The 16,097-nt window shown below is 36.6% G+C and overlaps 2 protein-coding genes across 6 annotated transcripts in view; one reads left to right on the top strand and one right to left on the bottom strand.

Annotated features, from left to right (window-relative positions):
• Positions 1-57: 57 nt before the first annotated feature.
• rpl7l1 (ribosomal protein L7-like 1) lies at positions 58-7,144 on the bottom strand. Its single transcript, XM_086018922.1, has 6 exons — positions 7,025-7,144; positions 6,384-6,492; positions 1,658-1,821; positions 1,404-1,541; positions 1,217-1,326; positions 58-1,058 (listed from the first exon to the last, which is right to left on the bottom strand). Exons 1-6 carry the CDS (start codon positions 7,036-7,038, stop codon positions 850-852), a joined length of 744 nt encoding a protein of 247 aa, XP_085875048.1. The 5' UTR covers positions 7,039-7,144; the 3' UTR covers positions 58-849.
• A 2,366-nt stretch (positions 7,145-9,510) lies between these two features.
• Positions 9,511-16,097, top strand: part of fynb (FYN proto-oncogene, Src family tyrosine kinase b) — an 81,175-nt gene continuing 74,588 nt past the window's right edge. For 3 of the 5 annotated variants that reach the window (XM_086018128.1, XM_086018129.1, XM_086018130.1), the window contains exon 1: positions 9,512-9,686. The gene's annotated coding sequence lies outside the window, so the exon portion shown is untranslated. Of the gene's footprint in view, positions 9,687-16,097 lie in introns of all 5 variants that reach the window. The other 2 variants (XM_086018127.1, XM_086018126.1) reach the window with 1 other exon arrangement.

Raw genomic sequence — 16,097 nt, forward strand, 5'->3', positions numbered from 1 at the left:
GGGCAAAACATTACCACGACTTCCCCTTCTTAAATGGCTACTAACAAGCCGAGCATATCAATTTGTATTGTACAATTTTATTATAAATGTCATTGTAAATGTTTCAAAATTACACTTGTTTCATCATGAAAGGATTCTTGCTGCTTTAGGAATGGGCTACCCTTGCCTGAATGTAAAACAACACAAACTGCCCAAAACTTTGCACATTAATCATTTCGTATGGTACAGTATTTTACAAGTCAACAGATGAGTACCACTTCCACGGAGAACAGCTCCGACTAGTGGCGCATAATTTCAAATACGACACAGAATGGCTAAAGTGGAACAGACTTGCTCGTGAAATTCAACCCCTTACATTATGTTCCTCCACTAATCTAAAACCGGCATTCTAATTAATATTACGCTTGTGGAATATGAGTTAAGCAGTAAAATCCACCTGTTCTTGTCCATATTTGGGGGCGACCATTTTGACACTTTCTGTCGACTGAAAATGACATCACAGTTGCTCAGGGGTGGGGTAACAACCAATCATGCCATGCTCAGCATTAGAAAACAGGTGAGCCGTGATTGGTCCTTATCTGAGCAACTGTAATGTCATTTTCAGTCGAAAGAAAGTGACAAAACGGCCGTCCCCTGAGATGGCTTAAAACGGTTGGAGTTTGCTGCTAAACTCATATTGCACAAACGCAATATCGATCAGAATGCCAAGTTTAGACTATTGTAAATAAATTTTGGGGTTGACTTCCTCTTTAAATAAGAACGGGGTGAACATTGTGATAATGATATTTGCCCCTCAATAAGTAATCCTCCTTTAGGGTGCCGTTGAATGTCCATTTTGTGTATTTTTCCTCAGTTCAGTTGCCTGATGATGGTGTTAATGTCTGTGCCACGAAATCCAGGTTTTCCAAGGTCCTTGAGGAGACCCGCTTTGTCCCTGGCAGCATGACGGGCCACTGACAGCTTGAAAGGCATCAGGAAGTTGTTGGCTTCCCGGAAGGCTTTGCCAACCGAGTAAACTTCGTGAATCAAGTCCTCCAAACAGATGATGTTATGTTTACCTAAAAATCAAGAGAGGGCAGTTGGTTTATACGTGCGCAATAGGGACAGGCGTCATAAGTTAATTCGTTTTTGTTTTTAGTACTTAAATATTATTTCTGTGCCATAGTTTTATTATTTTCCGATTTGAAGCGAAGACTGAGGTTTAACAAAAACGTACCCATGTGTTCTTCAATGAAGGTGTTGTCTGTTAAAGGAACCGCCTTTTTGCCCACTTTAGTCTGCCCCCTCTTCAGAATGAGCTCACGCACAGACTTTAAGTTTGGATATCTAGTTGGGAAACAGTTAAGTGTGAATTTTGTGAAAATAACACAAACATTTATGAATTACGGTAACCCCACACTCACCCCCAGGCCACATACGGCTCCACAATCTTCAACATGGTGAGAGAGGTCTTGCCGATTCTGACAAAGGATCCACTGAAGATTTTTCTCAGCCTTAACATTTGGATGGCCTTCATCACTTGGGGACTGACACCTTTTATACTAACAAGAAAACATCAATGATAATTTGTTGTGTGTAGAAAATGGTGCTGCATTAAATGACTCAACATGTAAAGTCACTTCTTCGGCTGTCCCAACTTTTGAACTGTAACACTCACTCTCGAATGCGGACAGCAAACGCTAATTTATGCTTGGCAGGAGGCAGCGGGTCGGGCGGCCTCTGTGTTAATCGACGCAGGCGAGTGTCATCACGATGTTTCTTATGGCTGTCCTTCAAAAAGTCTTCCAAGCGCTTGAACTTTATCGGCGCACCTTTACAGACCTGAAACGATATAAAAACAAAATGTTTAGACACTTTAGTTTAGTTGGAAAATATCACCATTAACTACCTGTGGATATAATATAATATAATATAATAAAATATAATCTTTTAAAATGCACCTAACCAGTATGGACTATGTGCGCGGAGTGGTGTGACGTATTTTCGGTTAAATCATAAGGTATCGCCCTTTGCGGTCATACAGAGCACCTTTGATTTGAAGCCGTTCTACGCCAGAGAATTTCTATCAATTTTCAAAGTTTTGGGGTATTATTCGCAGAGGTGGGAGTAAGTCACAAGTAATTCTCGAGTCATAACCATCAAGTCTCAAGCAAGTTCCAAGTCACTGTACCGATCCCAGACTTTGGAAAAAAAAAAGGTATATATAGCATTTTTTTCTTGTAATTCTAAAGAACTGCATACTCACTTGGATGTAAAACCATTGCTATCGTGGCTTGGTCAGACTTAAAAACTTTTGTGAAACAGGAAAAAATAAGAAATAATATACACGGGATATCTTTGAGAGGGATTGTGTCGGATTAATTACAAAAGCTATAGGACATTATTATAAAAGTTTGTTTTGAGTACTGTATTAGTGACCCATTGCAACAACCTCCGCTCCCAAATCCACTTTCAAAACCAAAAACAAGCAGTAGAAAAATCCAACAAGTTCAATTCCAAAATCCAAAATTGAGCAGGGTTTGTTGTCGCGGTCCATTCCCCTTGTTCATGCTCGCTGCCGCCGCAAACTCTTGTTCACATGTTTCGTCCTCAAATGTTTTATTAGATTTGACATATTGAACCTGGCCACTTTAGTTCCACCTCTTGCAACTTTCGCACCGCTAATTTTGCACTGAGCTGTTGTACTCGCTGGAGTTTCTATGTTGAAGTACAGTAATTCCATATTGCCGCCGGCATTATTTCTCCTTTACCTCGCTGTTTTTTTTTCTCTCAACATGAAAAAGCAGCCCCTCAATTGGTTAAGAGCGTCCGTTCTCGGCCAATAGCGACGACTAATACCGAACAGTCACCACACACGCAGGGTTTGTTGTTGCGATCAATTCCCCTTGTTAATGCTCGCTGCCGCCGCAGACTCTTGGTGCTCGTTCATATGTTTCGTTCTCAAATGTTGCATCAGGTTTAACGTATTGAACCTGGCCACTTTGGTTCCGCCTCTTGCAACATTCGCTCTAGCTGAAGTTTCTATGTTGAAGCAGTTACATATCGCCAACATTATATTATATCTTCTGTACCCCACTACCCCCCCCCATACACACACTTGAAAAAGCAGCAGGGAGCAAGATACAAAGCGCGGCATTCAACGTTCTTTACTAGTATAGCATCGGGAAATGGCATCTGCACGTTACTTGTACGTACTCGTAGATACCGATACCAGTGTTTTAATGTGGCATCGGGATACTTCCCGATACCAGTATCGGTACAACACTACTTAGTACACATTTCCACCAAGCTACGATGGTAACATTTAGCTAACATCCACACATGTAGCATTACAAGAAAGTTACGGTAAGATAACTTTAAACTCACCAAAACGGTCATAGAGCGATTAAATAAGTCTATTTATCGCTGACCGTGTACAATGTTTCCAAGTCTCCAAAAGTATTTTTGTATTCGGTCGTAGTTATCTGTTCTCTCCTCCGCTCTCGTTCGCGCGTGCGTGCTTGTGTGTGTGTGGCTGGCTGATGATGCAAGACCATGCACTACCAGGCGGCGCCTTTTGAAGGAACAGTACACTATTTTGTATAGATGGGTTGATAGACAGTCAAATTGCCTTTTTATCATACTATCTTAATTACTTATTTAACACAATAGTAGATTTTAACCGTTTGAATTATTCATGCATTTTAATAACTTTTAGGATTTATTTTTATATTTCTTTATGTGGATTAAAATAACATGTGAAATGATATACACTACAGGTTATTCTGCCCGTTGTTAAGTCAATATGTAATGCAGGCTTATTATGCAGCCTTAGAACGCCCTCCTGTGGTTGTTTGGTGTATTGTTTGCAGACCTTGAAAAGAAAAGGGATACGTATAATGTGTTCATAATTTCACGCATAAATCGCTCCAGAATATAAATCGCTACACTGGCCAAACTATGGAAAAAAAACAGGAAAAAAAACGCGACTTATAGTCTGGAAAATACAGTACTTGGTTCAAGCAAGTCAGAAGACACGTTATCAAATCTTTCTCATTAAAAAATTATTACGTTGGAGTGCTCTTTTTTTTTTCACTGATCCTACTACAAAAAGTACATTATCTCTAAAAATGTAACAAACATTTACATCTTTAAAAATTAAATTAAAAACAATGAACTTAAATGAATATCTACACTTACATTTTTTAGAAGCATGCATGTTATTTTTTCATACTAACGCTTACATGAGTGGCACACTGTTAATAAATATTTAAATGTGCTGAATGAGGGTGTAAATGTGTATAACAACTACATACTTTGTTTCAGGTGCCAATCTGTTACCCAAATCTAAAAGGTGTGTGTAACTGGGTGAACAAAAGACATTAACTTTGTGCATTTTGTAGGTTGTTGCGTTTTGAAGTTGAGAGAAGTTGTCGTTATTAAATGGAGGGCGGGGAGAACTTTTGCATATGCGAACGGAAATGCCACAGTCAAAATGAACGGTTCGGGCAGTTTTCACAAACCATCCCATCCCTACTTAGCTGTACCTAAATGTTGAAAATCAAATTTTTTACTAGTCTCAAGCCAGTGTTCGTATCGTTAGCTGAACTATGGTTGGTTTACCTCTTTGTGGGTTTTGTAATAATGACGAATGAAGTTAGATGTCGTTGTTGTGTCTTCATTCCAGGAGGTGCAAACTATGCATTTCTCCATCGTATTTTTGTCAACGTTATGGACAAAATAATCCATTAATTCGAATTAGTCATCCTCTGAGTTGCTGCGACGCTGTTGTTTACGCTGCCGCATTTCACTAACAAGTGACGCTAACCTGGTTGCCATGTTGGCATTTTTTTTTTTTAAATGTTTTTTCTTACTTTATGGCTTTCCTTCCTAAAAAGGCAAACTGTGTTCAAATGCAAATTTAAAACTATAAACGGGATGACTCAAGTCATGAGGTCCAAGTCTAAGTCACTTAGATACCAAGTCCCAAGTCAAGTCATTCCCGTGTTTTTGGCAAGCAAGTCCTAAAAATAGCAACTCGAGTCCCCCATCTCTGATTTTTCGTGTGTGTGGTTGCGTGCATTCCTGAATATGTGAGAGGACAGTACATCAAGCTATTACTGCTGTGTTCCTGCCCGGAAATACAGGTTCTACACAGTGTTACTCCACTTTGATGACCAGCGGAGGCAGTGGGTTAACATTCGCAGGAATTAATTTGTAGTTACAGATAGCACCGAAGTCTGTTCTCTGCATTTTTTCCCATGCTGATGTAATAATGCAGCCGTCAACTCAGCAAGGGCGCCGTTTTTTTACACTTGAACTCCCACAACCTTAATTTTGACAGTTCGCAAGCTTAGATGTGTTGTTATTGTTACTCTGTTTGCATATATTAATGATGTTCCTGGCCTTTCAACTTTTCCCGTGTCTGTATGAATATTATTCTCATGCAGCCATTTTATTGTATTAAGAACTATAAAAAATATTCATGAGTACTTACTAGGGATGTCACAATAACGGCAATATCTTGATATTAAAATTGCCATGTCAATCTGTTTAAAAGACCAAGTTGTTTTCCATTTAATGCAGTTCCAGCACTGTCTGGTGGTTAGTTTATTAGTGCAGTATAATTTGATGCCACCTATGTTTAAGACCCACGCTAATCGCCAGTAGGAGCTCATGACTGGCCAAGCCTATTTCTTTGTGAATGCTGTTATGTACAAAATCCTGGCAGTAAATATAATGTAAGTTCGTTGCCAAACACAATAGATTCAATTTGGCTGATGGATCATTTCATGGATCGTGGTGGCTATTAAAGGGGAAGTCAACGCAAACATTTTTTTCAAGAATATGTTCTATGCAAGCCCACTAGTTGAAACAAGGCATTCTGATAAATATTGTGTTTGAGGAGTAAGTGTTAATTCACTCCTTTTTAGCCATCTCTAGGGGCAGCCATTTTGTCTTCTGTGGACTGAAAATGACATCCCAATTGCTCACAACGACCAATCACAGCTCAGATTCAGAAAACAGGTCAGATCTGATTGGTCTTTGTGAGCAGTTGTGATGTCATTTTCAGTCGACAGAAGACAAAACGGCCGCCCCCAGAGATGGCTAAAAACAAGTGCATTTTGCCGCTTAATTTATATTCCACAAACGCAAAATTAATCCGAATGCCTTGTTTCAACAGTGGGCCTGCTGGGAACATATTCCTGAAAAAATATGTTTGGGTTGACTTCCTCTTTAAAGCTTTTTTATTGCCAATTGAACACCGAAAGAACGAATCAGTTGCATGCAGCTAAACTGCTTTTTTTTTTAATTACTCACAGATTTTAAAATTGCAATACAACACTTGTTAGAGAGGCGCTTCAGGAAAGAGAACCATTACAAGGCCAAGATAACACACTCACCTTTCTCTTTTCAAGAAGTGCAAGCTTGGCTTGTGTGGCTTTGATGGCCTGGTACGTTTTCCTCTTTTTCAACAGATACTCTGGGACCAACTTGATGACTTTATCTGATCTGAGAGAAGATAGGAAGAATGAGAGAGCCCGAGGAACAAGTGCATTTCATCACCTCCGAGGAACAAGAGCATTTCATCACCTCCATTCTCAAAAATAATATTCGCTTGCTTGCATCTGAGGAGGATTGTTTCCAAAACTGTCAACGTGAGAAATATGTCGTTGATTGCGAGTACCGCACTGTAGTATCAATGTAGCTTTACGTTGTTTGGCTACCAGAGTGCTCAAGTATTACCACTAATAACTACATTTCAAATCATAAGTATTGTATTTTAAAAAACAACAACATCCTAACAGTTACTGTACATTGCACACGATCAAATTTGCCCCGGAATTGGAAAAGGTCCAAGGCTTAGCAATACAACCATGTGAAATGTAATGAGTTCAAAACTTGATTTCTAACAAAGCAACGTTTGAAATACCAACAAGAACCTTAACATAGAAGCCATGTTAATCAAAGCAAGTCAAAACAACAACATGATATGAGCAATCAGAGGCAGATGAACTATGATGTAAATATACTCAATACGTACTCTGATTCTGCCATGATGGAACCCTTTTACGTGCTACTCTTCTTCGACGATTTTCTTCTTCATCGTCGCGTTTGGCCAGGTCGCAAAGAAGAAGAGGCATTGTCGCCATCTCGAGTATCGGAGTAGAAGTAGAAAAACCGTTAACGTGGAAAAAGTGACTTGTGGAGATTGTGAGTTGAAGGTAAAGCAGAAAAGGAAGAAACGGGTGTGAAAATGAATTAAAAAAAAAGCAGAACATTACAAGTACAGGAATGAATAAGAAGAAAAACAAAGCAAAAAATATGGATGTCAAAGTAGTAATACTGCAGTTGTACTCGTACCAGTTTGAGGCATGGAAAGGTAAACCTGTTATTTTACCCATAGTAGTGTTTTAATTAGTTTGAATTCATTATCAAAGTGCTTTGCGCACGTTTATTTTGTATTTATATGACTTTATTTTATTCGATCAACACTAAATATGGTTTAAATTTTTACTGTTATTTTTTTTGCACTGTTTTATTCTTGTCGCTTTATTTTAAGGGTGCATTTTCAAGGGATATGGAAGTGATTGTAAGTGACGATGAAGTGGACCACAGAGACACCCCCCCGCCCCCAAACGACAAACATTTTCTTAAGTTTCTAGAAAGACATTTGTGTAGATTGTTTGTTTTGTGGAATGTCGCCATAAACATTTATTAACCTGTTCTGGCAATGTTCTTATACTAACAGGTTTTGGAAAGGATTATTCCAATATATTATTATTCAGGATTATGTTGACTCTGTTTTACAGGAAAAAATGACTAGTTTCTTCAATAACAAGGGTAAAAAAAAAAAAGCCCGAACAAACCTTTATTGTGAATTGAATAATTATTCTAGCAAAATTCCATATCCACAAATCCAAATTCAGTCACTCAAAACCTCATTTTGTTGTTTATTTATTTATTTATTTTTTTTTTTACTTTTTTGGAAGCGGAAACGAAACAGTACATGAAAATACCATTTAGTAGTAGTATTCTTTATTAAATGTTTTTTTTTAATTCAAAAATCCCCTGCCTCTTTGTTTTTTCCCCCCATGTGTATTATAGGCTAGCTTTGTTGGTTTGTTTTCTGTGAAATGTAATTTTACAATAAAGATTGTTTAAAAAACTGAGCTTATATCGTGCAATACTCAACATTCCCCACTACTGTTAGTCTAGTTTTATTTTTATCGAATGCTGTTCCTTATATTTCACTGCAGCACTGTCACTTACTTAGATTATTTTTTTCTCTGTACTATGCACAGGCTAAACGGAGTATTTCTTCATACTTTATACTTAGATGTATGTTGGTGTGTATATACATGTGTATATACACATAGTTACTGCGTATAGTTACATAGGTTTGATTCTGAATGTTTGCCGTTAATGTTATATATTAATGGCCTGGGTATTTATTTATTTATTTATTTATTTATTTATTTATTTATTTATTTATTTATTTAGTTATTTATATTCCATATGGTGAATTTCTGATCATCAGTAGACCTAAAAGCTTTATCATGCTCATCACAAGGGGACGCCCGGACCGCGCTTTCGCCACTCCGTGACAGATATCCTCGAGTTGTAGAAAGAATTGGAAAGACGTATAGAGGCGCTTGACTGTAATCATTCAACATGGCCAACATTTTACTTTGTCAAATAAATCATACCTATGGTAAATGGAATTATTAATCAAAACAAATGCCATGACAGAAAACAAAATTAAAAAATCTTTAATTATACATAATGAAGAGAAAAATAAATTAAACAATAATAAAAACAAACAAATATTTACATATATTTAATACTTTTGCAATGCAAGTCCGGTGTTCAGTAATAGCACAATATTTACATATATTATACAGCCTTGAGCCATTTGAAGTAGTTCTCCTAACAACTGGGGAAGTAACACATGCACTTTTTCCATTCATTAATTAGGGTGCATTCGGAAATTCAATTTGACACCCTAACTCTATTCTGAGAGTGCGAGTGTTTAGAGAGGCAGAGCTCTTCCTTTATATTTATGAACATTTTGTTGTCAAATCCGTTCATTTTCCCGTTGGAGGCTGGCCTTTGGGTCTTTACAGCAGTCTGATACGCCAATCGTACTGTCATTCAACTTAAATGGTACGTTCGGGTTCAGTTGGTAAAATGCCAATGTAGAAATTGAAAATGCATTCAACGAACCCTGAGTTGAATTAAAAACAAATACCAACATCAGAAACTGTTAAGATTACATTTATTGCCGCTTTTATGCTATTTTAAAACGAATATTTACACGATTTAGCCTATAATAACAATATTCACAACACGTGTTTGACGGAAACCTCGTGTTATGGTGCCGTTCTGATAATTATCGAAAGACAACTAAAATTTATGTAAAAATCTATATATAAACATATATATTCATGTAGCCCTCAAAACATTACGTAGCCCATGCGTTTTTATGTTTCTGCGTAAAATATCTTTTTTTCCCATAGTCTTTGAAGGCAGCAGTAGTTTCATTGTGGCCCTGCAGAGCTAACGCCATCACACACAGTGGCGACGACAAGGCGAGCTGCGATTTGATGGCCACAACAGCGGCAGCAGCTTTTATTGCACTTCTCCAATTCCGTCAGAACGCCAATGGAATAATAGCTCCGGATTATTAAGTGCACTTTAAACGGGTAAGATTCATCGTTTTGTTTGTTCCACCTCGTGTTCAGTGACTCCTGAACGTATTACCGAATGAATTACTAACTGTCTAGTTTTTTTTATTTTTGTTCACGTAAGATATATCTCTCACTAGCTCTTACTTTAATGTCATAATGTTTTTTCTGAGGTTCTTTAAAATGTAATACACCATGTGTTGAGAGTGACAAACACTCAGCAGTTTGGTCGTTGAAAGTGGGATGAAGCTACCGCAAAGGAAGTTAATTAGTCTTGTAGATTAAACACTGGTACAATATTTGCCCCAGAATGAGCGATATGTTGCTTTAACAATCAGGTCTGTAACGCATTTTGCTTGTGTATTTTTTTTTATTTTTTTTTTCGGGACGCCGGGCTCCGTTGTTTACCATGCCTCCCACCTTCAAAAGCCTTCTTCAGCACCATCAGCATCCCCTATTGATGCTCAGTGGAGTCATATGAAGGACACAACCTCGCTTGCATCCCACTTTTATGGGATGCTTTCCAATTCTGCTGAATGCAGGCAATGCAGGAAAACGAGGTTAAGTTTTGATGAAAGTGAATGTGTTATTGCACTAAGATGCTATACAGTTTGTTTGGGGAAATGTTCTGTTTTCCAATGGATGATTGGGAACAACCGTTCGCATATTTAATTTTTAAGAGTGGAAAGGTCGGAATTGTGGTAGGATTATGCCTTTATATAGTTTTACTAATTTCTTTACTTTGTTAAACATGAGTTCTGTTATTTTTTTTTGTGCATATTTGCATGCCTTCACTGAGTGGGACTTCTAAAGTTGAACATAATCAATTCTGGTAGACAATACAAACATGCAGACAAGCAATGTCTTCTGGGATGGCCATGATAAACATTTCTTGTTTTTCAGAGTTCAGTTGATTGTGTTGATTAATCATGCTTGGCCCTTGAAGCAATTTATTTGGTCTCAACTAGTTTGCGCTCTTAAGAAAAACAATCAACAAGCAAGTGGACTTCCTAATGATCTAATTATGGCAGAGTGTCTTATTGTTTGGTGTATTAGTATTTCCGTGGTGGAAATGCTTTGAAATTGCGTATATAGTTACCAAGTGATTGTAACTGTTTGACCCTGTAACTGATTATTTCTATTTCAAGTTAATTTCTATGAGATTAATAGTTTTGAATTCCAAAGAAATAGGCATCCGGCAACAATGCGTAAAAAGAAGTTAACCAGCGTAACTTGTTAACTGTGATAAGTTAAATGAGGCTAATTACTTCACCAACTGAGCAGTAATGTCTTCATCCTCTTCTCGCTCTCTTCCTTCTTTTGGGAAAAGAAATCTCAAGAAAAAAAACACTATTTGCCAGAAGTTAAGAAGCATCTTGAATGGGAGTTGTACTTAATTCACCCCATGTCGGCTAACTTCAGTGTCAATTTTCCTTGCATTACCCTTTTAATGACTCATTCCTTGCCATGTGGTTATTTTACGCCCATCTTGCTTTTGAAATGTTCCATGATAAAAACGTGTTATAATCTTACAGTATATGTGGGTCTTTGCATTTTATCTCTGAAGGCTAAAAACATAGGCAGGGGGAAATAATAGATTAAGTGTTCTCTTGTGTGGGTTTATGATTAATTACATCTTGTGGAGTGGCAAATAAAGTGCAGTAGAAAAGCATTTTCATCTTAGGTTTATTATCTCTCAAGTCATTAGGCCACGAGCGGCAAAAGCTGCTAGCAACTCTGTTAAAGCTGTAATCCTCAACGTTTTTCAACTTTATGTAACAAGTAACAACTAATCCATGTTACTCAAGAATTCACATTCCTCCCAAAAGTCCTAATCTAAATATCAGGAAATGGTTGACATGCGAGTGTAGCAAATTGTAAATGCAGCTGCTCTTTTCATTCCGAAATTGCACCATGAAATGTTAACGTCACCAGTTTTATTGAGTCTGAATGTCGATCCAAAATATTGCTGACAGAAAATAACTGTAATCGTCATTCAGAACTCAATTTAGATTTTTGAGCAACCTCCAAGAACAGACTTTGCACTTTTAGGACAAAACTATCTAAATGAAATGAGATTTTTATTTTTTGCACTAGGGGAAGGGAAACCCACACACAAGGTGCCAAAATGATTCAAATAACACAGAAAACAATTGTAACGCACAAACCAGCATCCGCATTTACTTTAATTACAAAAAATACGAAGGCAAATTTTGCTTGATTTAAAAATGCCAATACAAAAACAATGAAATAATGATTCTGTAATGATCAGAAATCAGAAAAATAATATTTCACTAAATACATACGGAATCCTTTCTATATTTAAAGTCCTTTCTGGCCGGCTGATTTCAGTTCTTTGACTTGAGTAAAGCGTACAGTATTAGGCAACTGTGTTAAAGGCCCAATGATTCAGGGGTTTATATCATCACATTGTTAGGTCAGATGGTCTAAACTCATGTGTTTCAAACAGGGAATACAGTGAGCCACTGTGTTCTGCACTTTGCGTTCTGCCGCATCTTCCAGAGGTCAGAGCTATATCACAACAATGTTGCCCCTTGTGTTACTCCCCCACTGAATAGATATAGTCAGTTTCTTTTTTTCCCTTGCTATTTTTTTTGTTTTGTTTTTTATACATGGGGTCCTCGGTGTATTGTTCCGACAGTAGCCACACAATCCACATTTTCAGAGTCTGAACGTACTGTATTGGTTTATCACTCACCAACGCTAACACAGCAGTAAAGTCAGAACTACAGTAAATATTTGCATGAAAAACACTTCTGCGCCGTAAAGTTAAAACAATTCTTCCCTTCTTGTGCCATTTTTCTTACATCCCTGCACACACTGGTTCATTGTATACAGTAAATATCACAGAGTACATCTTTAAAATCATACTCAGGAAAAAAAACTATATTTGGTCCCAGTCTAAACAGAGTAAAATTTACACTTGGAAGACAATAAATTCTACTCAAAGTAGTGGGTGAAATGTACTCCAAATGATTAAAATCAACTTTTATTTGATTAGAACAGGAGTTACTCACCCACATTTTTCCACTGGTGAGAGTAGGGGGATAAGTGAAGAGATTTTGATCCATTCTGAAGATCTACTCCCGCTCCAGTGACCGGAGGAGGCAGTTGTACTCCAAAATGTTTAAATACAACTCAATTAGAAAAAAAATGTGACTTTGCAAAAACGACTCTACTAATTTTACTGTGTACATACTAGTGATGGACCGATATGTATTTTTAATGGCCGATACCGATTATTAGTTGTGAACGGGGCCAATAACTGATATTTGGAGACGATATTCATTGGTTTTAAAAATGAAAGTTTTAAAACGTAACTTTCTTGAATTGCCTTTAAACATATTTTTTAACTTTTCAAATTTTCGACATATTGAATGTTTTCCGTTAATTTTAAACATATAGAAAATAAATGGCTTGGTTTAAAATTCAAACAAAAAGTTCAGGGAGTTTTCATTACCATGTGTTAAGGTAAATGAAAAATTAAAAAGCTCCCCAAGGTTTTCTACAGTAAATAGTTTTCCAAAATTTCAAAAGAAAGAAAATGTTAAACTGTCACTTATTTTTGTTTTAATTTCTATCAAAAATTGAAAGTACAGGGAGTTCCCAGTATCAGCATCATATCGTGGCTGTCATGTAAAAAACACTTATGTCAATTTTTTTCATTTTTCTTATTTTTACGTGAATGTTGTTTCAGCGACATTGCATTAACGTGAAAGTTTTTTAAAATTCCAAAATCGGACAGCCACGATATATTGTAAAGTTAAGGTGAAAATTGAAATAAATACATAAAGTACCCTGAAGCTATCCATCCATCCATTATTACCACTTATCCTCACAAGGGTCGCGGGGAGTGCTGGAGCCTATCCCAGCAGTCTTCGGGCAGTAGGCGGGGGACACCCTGAATTGGTTGCAGGCACGGGGAGAACATGCAAACTCCACACAGGGAGGCCGGAGCCGGGATTGAACCCACGACATCTGATCTGTGAGGCGCACGTGCTAACCAGTCAACCACCCTGAAGCTATCCCTGTTTTAAATTGATCTCTTAAGCGGTATCTCACTGAGCGGTGAATGTGAATGTAACAAATGTTTTTTTTTTCATTAGGGTTCTTAAAAAGTTACAAAAATGTCATTGACAGTAAAAACATGTTCAACATTTCTTTGCGACAAAAAAAAAACCCAACAAGTAAAAGCAGTCTATGAACATCTTTGCAACCTTTTACGAACCCTGACGAAAACACAAAATTCAGTATGTTAGCAAGCATTCGCCACCCAGTGAGATGATCTGATGAGATTTATCGGCCTCCAGATTTGTAAAAAAAAGGACTAAGGGGTAAAAGGGATAATCAGTCTATCCTTAGTACGTCCCCCTTTCATAACCTTATTAATTACAGTAAATAAAGTAACTATTTGTATGAAAAGCACTCAGTACGCCATTAACTGAGCGTGCCTTCTGGTATTGCATGACAAGGTATTCTTACTCCACACGCCAATCATAACCTCCAAACGTTGTACGTCGGGACCATTGTGAACCCTGGAACCCCCTGTTTTATGGCTAATTGTGACATACTCAGGAGTTAATGGTACAATATTATCAGATAAATGCGCAGTCAATAGTAGGGCTGTGCAATTAATTGAAATTTACGATTATTACACTCCATGATTATGAAATTGCAAAAATTGATCATTAATATTCATTTGTTTACACAAGAAAATCATACATTTGCACCTTTTTTTAATTTTATAATAACACATTTTAGTAATTTTGGTTGGTCCAAAAGGAACTTAAACATTTTTGGGTCTTTATATTTTTTAAGTTTAAACATTTTCTTGTTTGTTTTTTTACCCCAAAATAAATCGCAGGCATAATTGTGATTTCAATTATTACCAAATAATCATGATTAATATTTTTTTCATAATCGAGCAGCCCTAGATAACAGTTTAGCAGGAATATATGCTGACATGTAGAGCTACAGATGTGATATACATTGTATGTGTGAAATTCATTGAGTAATTGTGCAAACATGGCCGCCCAGGAACATTGGAATAAAAATCAATGCAATCTGACATTCTCTCAATGCCTTGATCTTGTGGTGATAAGATGACCATGACATTATTGCTTCTTTGTCTCAACGTTCACATTCCGTTAATTCTATAAAAATCCCCAGTTCCATACAATTCACAATTGTTCTTTGATTAAGTTGATCAATCGATTTAATCTCAGTGACATGCGGTGAGGTTCATAGTGGGTGAGATCATTGATTCTGTCACAGTCAGAATTACAAATAGATGAACCCAAAAGAGTAGCTTCCAATTACTATTTGGCTAACAAAAGAACCATATGTTTGTATGGTGGTGAGGAAGTGGTGAGCGTGTATTTGCACTGCACATCCTATTAACTCATTCAGTACAAATAAAAGTACAATGATAGTTATGCACAGTAAAATCTTGTTTTAAAAAAGCTTTCAAGTCAGATGCTTTAATCAGTTTAACCAAGACAAAAGGACAATAACAAGAAAAACTAAAAAACCTTTTTAACTGTATAAAAATTAAGTTGTTTGCTTTTAAGTATTTTTTAAATGATAAAATCAAATATCGTTTATCACAGTAATTCAAACAAATATTGGCTTTAGCATTTCCTACATATCACTTCACGTTTTCATGAAAGATGATATATAAACGTGGACTGTACTTCTCAATCACTCAACTTAGCATGTAGCGTGATGAATAAAACATACATGTCTAAAAATTAAAGTTTACCGATCTTAAGCCAGTAACATCACACATGCTAATGCGTAGGAGAAGTAACATTATACCTGCTTATTACGTAACACCTTTCTATTTCAAAATCAGATAAGAGCAAGCAGGCATTCCAACTTAGCGGCGCCTCATCGATTAAATAAGGAGGAACATTTTTTAGTTTCTTTGGCACAGGTGGGTCGAATAGCCGAAAATGGCACTCAAGTAAAAGTACTGCTAATTTAGAATAATATGATTTAAGTCAAAGTAAAAAGTAGTCCTCCAGATAATTACTTGAGGAAGAGAAAAAAAAGTACTCAGTGAAAAAAACGACTCAAGTAATGAGTAACTGATAATTAAATTCTAATTTGTTTTTTAAATCAGAGCATGAATATTGAATACAACAAAAATAAGTAAAAATACAAAAATAAATGCATATTAAATGTGAATCTGCATATTCAGATATGGTTGAACAATATAATTTAATATAAACAAACAATACATAAAATCTTTGTAAAATAATGTTGATTAAGCTTTATTCAGCTCTAATAAATGGTCTAACAGCACAATTGGCTCACCAGGACAAGGTTAGAGTGGATATAAAAAGTCTACACACCCCTGTGAAAATGTCCCTAAATGAAACCAAGATAAACACTCAAAACTTTTTC

This window comes from Filicampus tigris, chromosome 20 (assembly GCF_054856515.1).
Source record: "Filicampus tigris isolate MCC_2025a chromosome 20, RoL_Ftig_1.0, whole genome shotgun sequence".
In the NCBI taxonomy this organism is placed as follows: Eukaryota; Metazoa; Chordata; class Actinopteri; order Syngnathiformes; family Syngnathidae; genus Filicampus; species Filicampus tigris.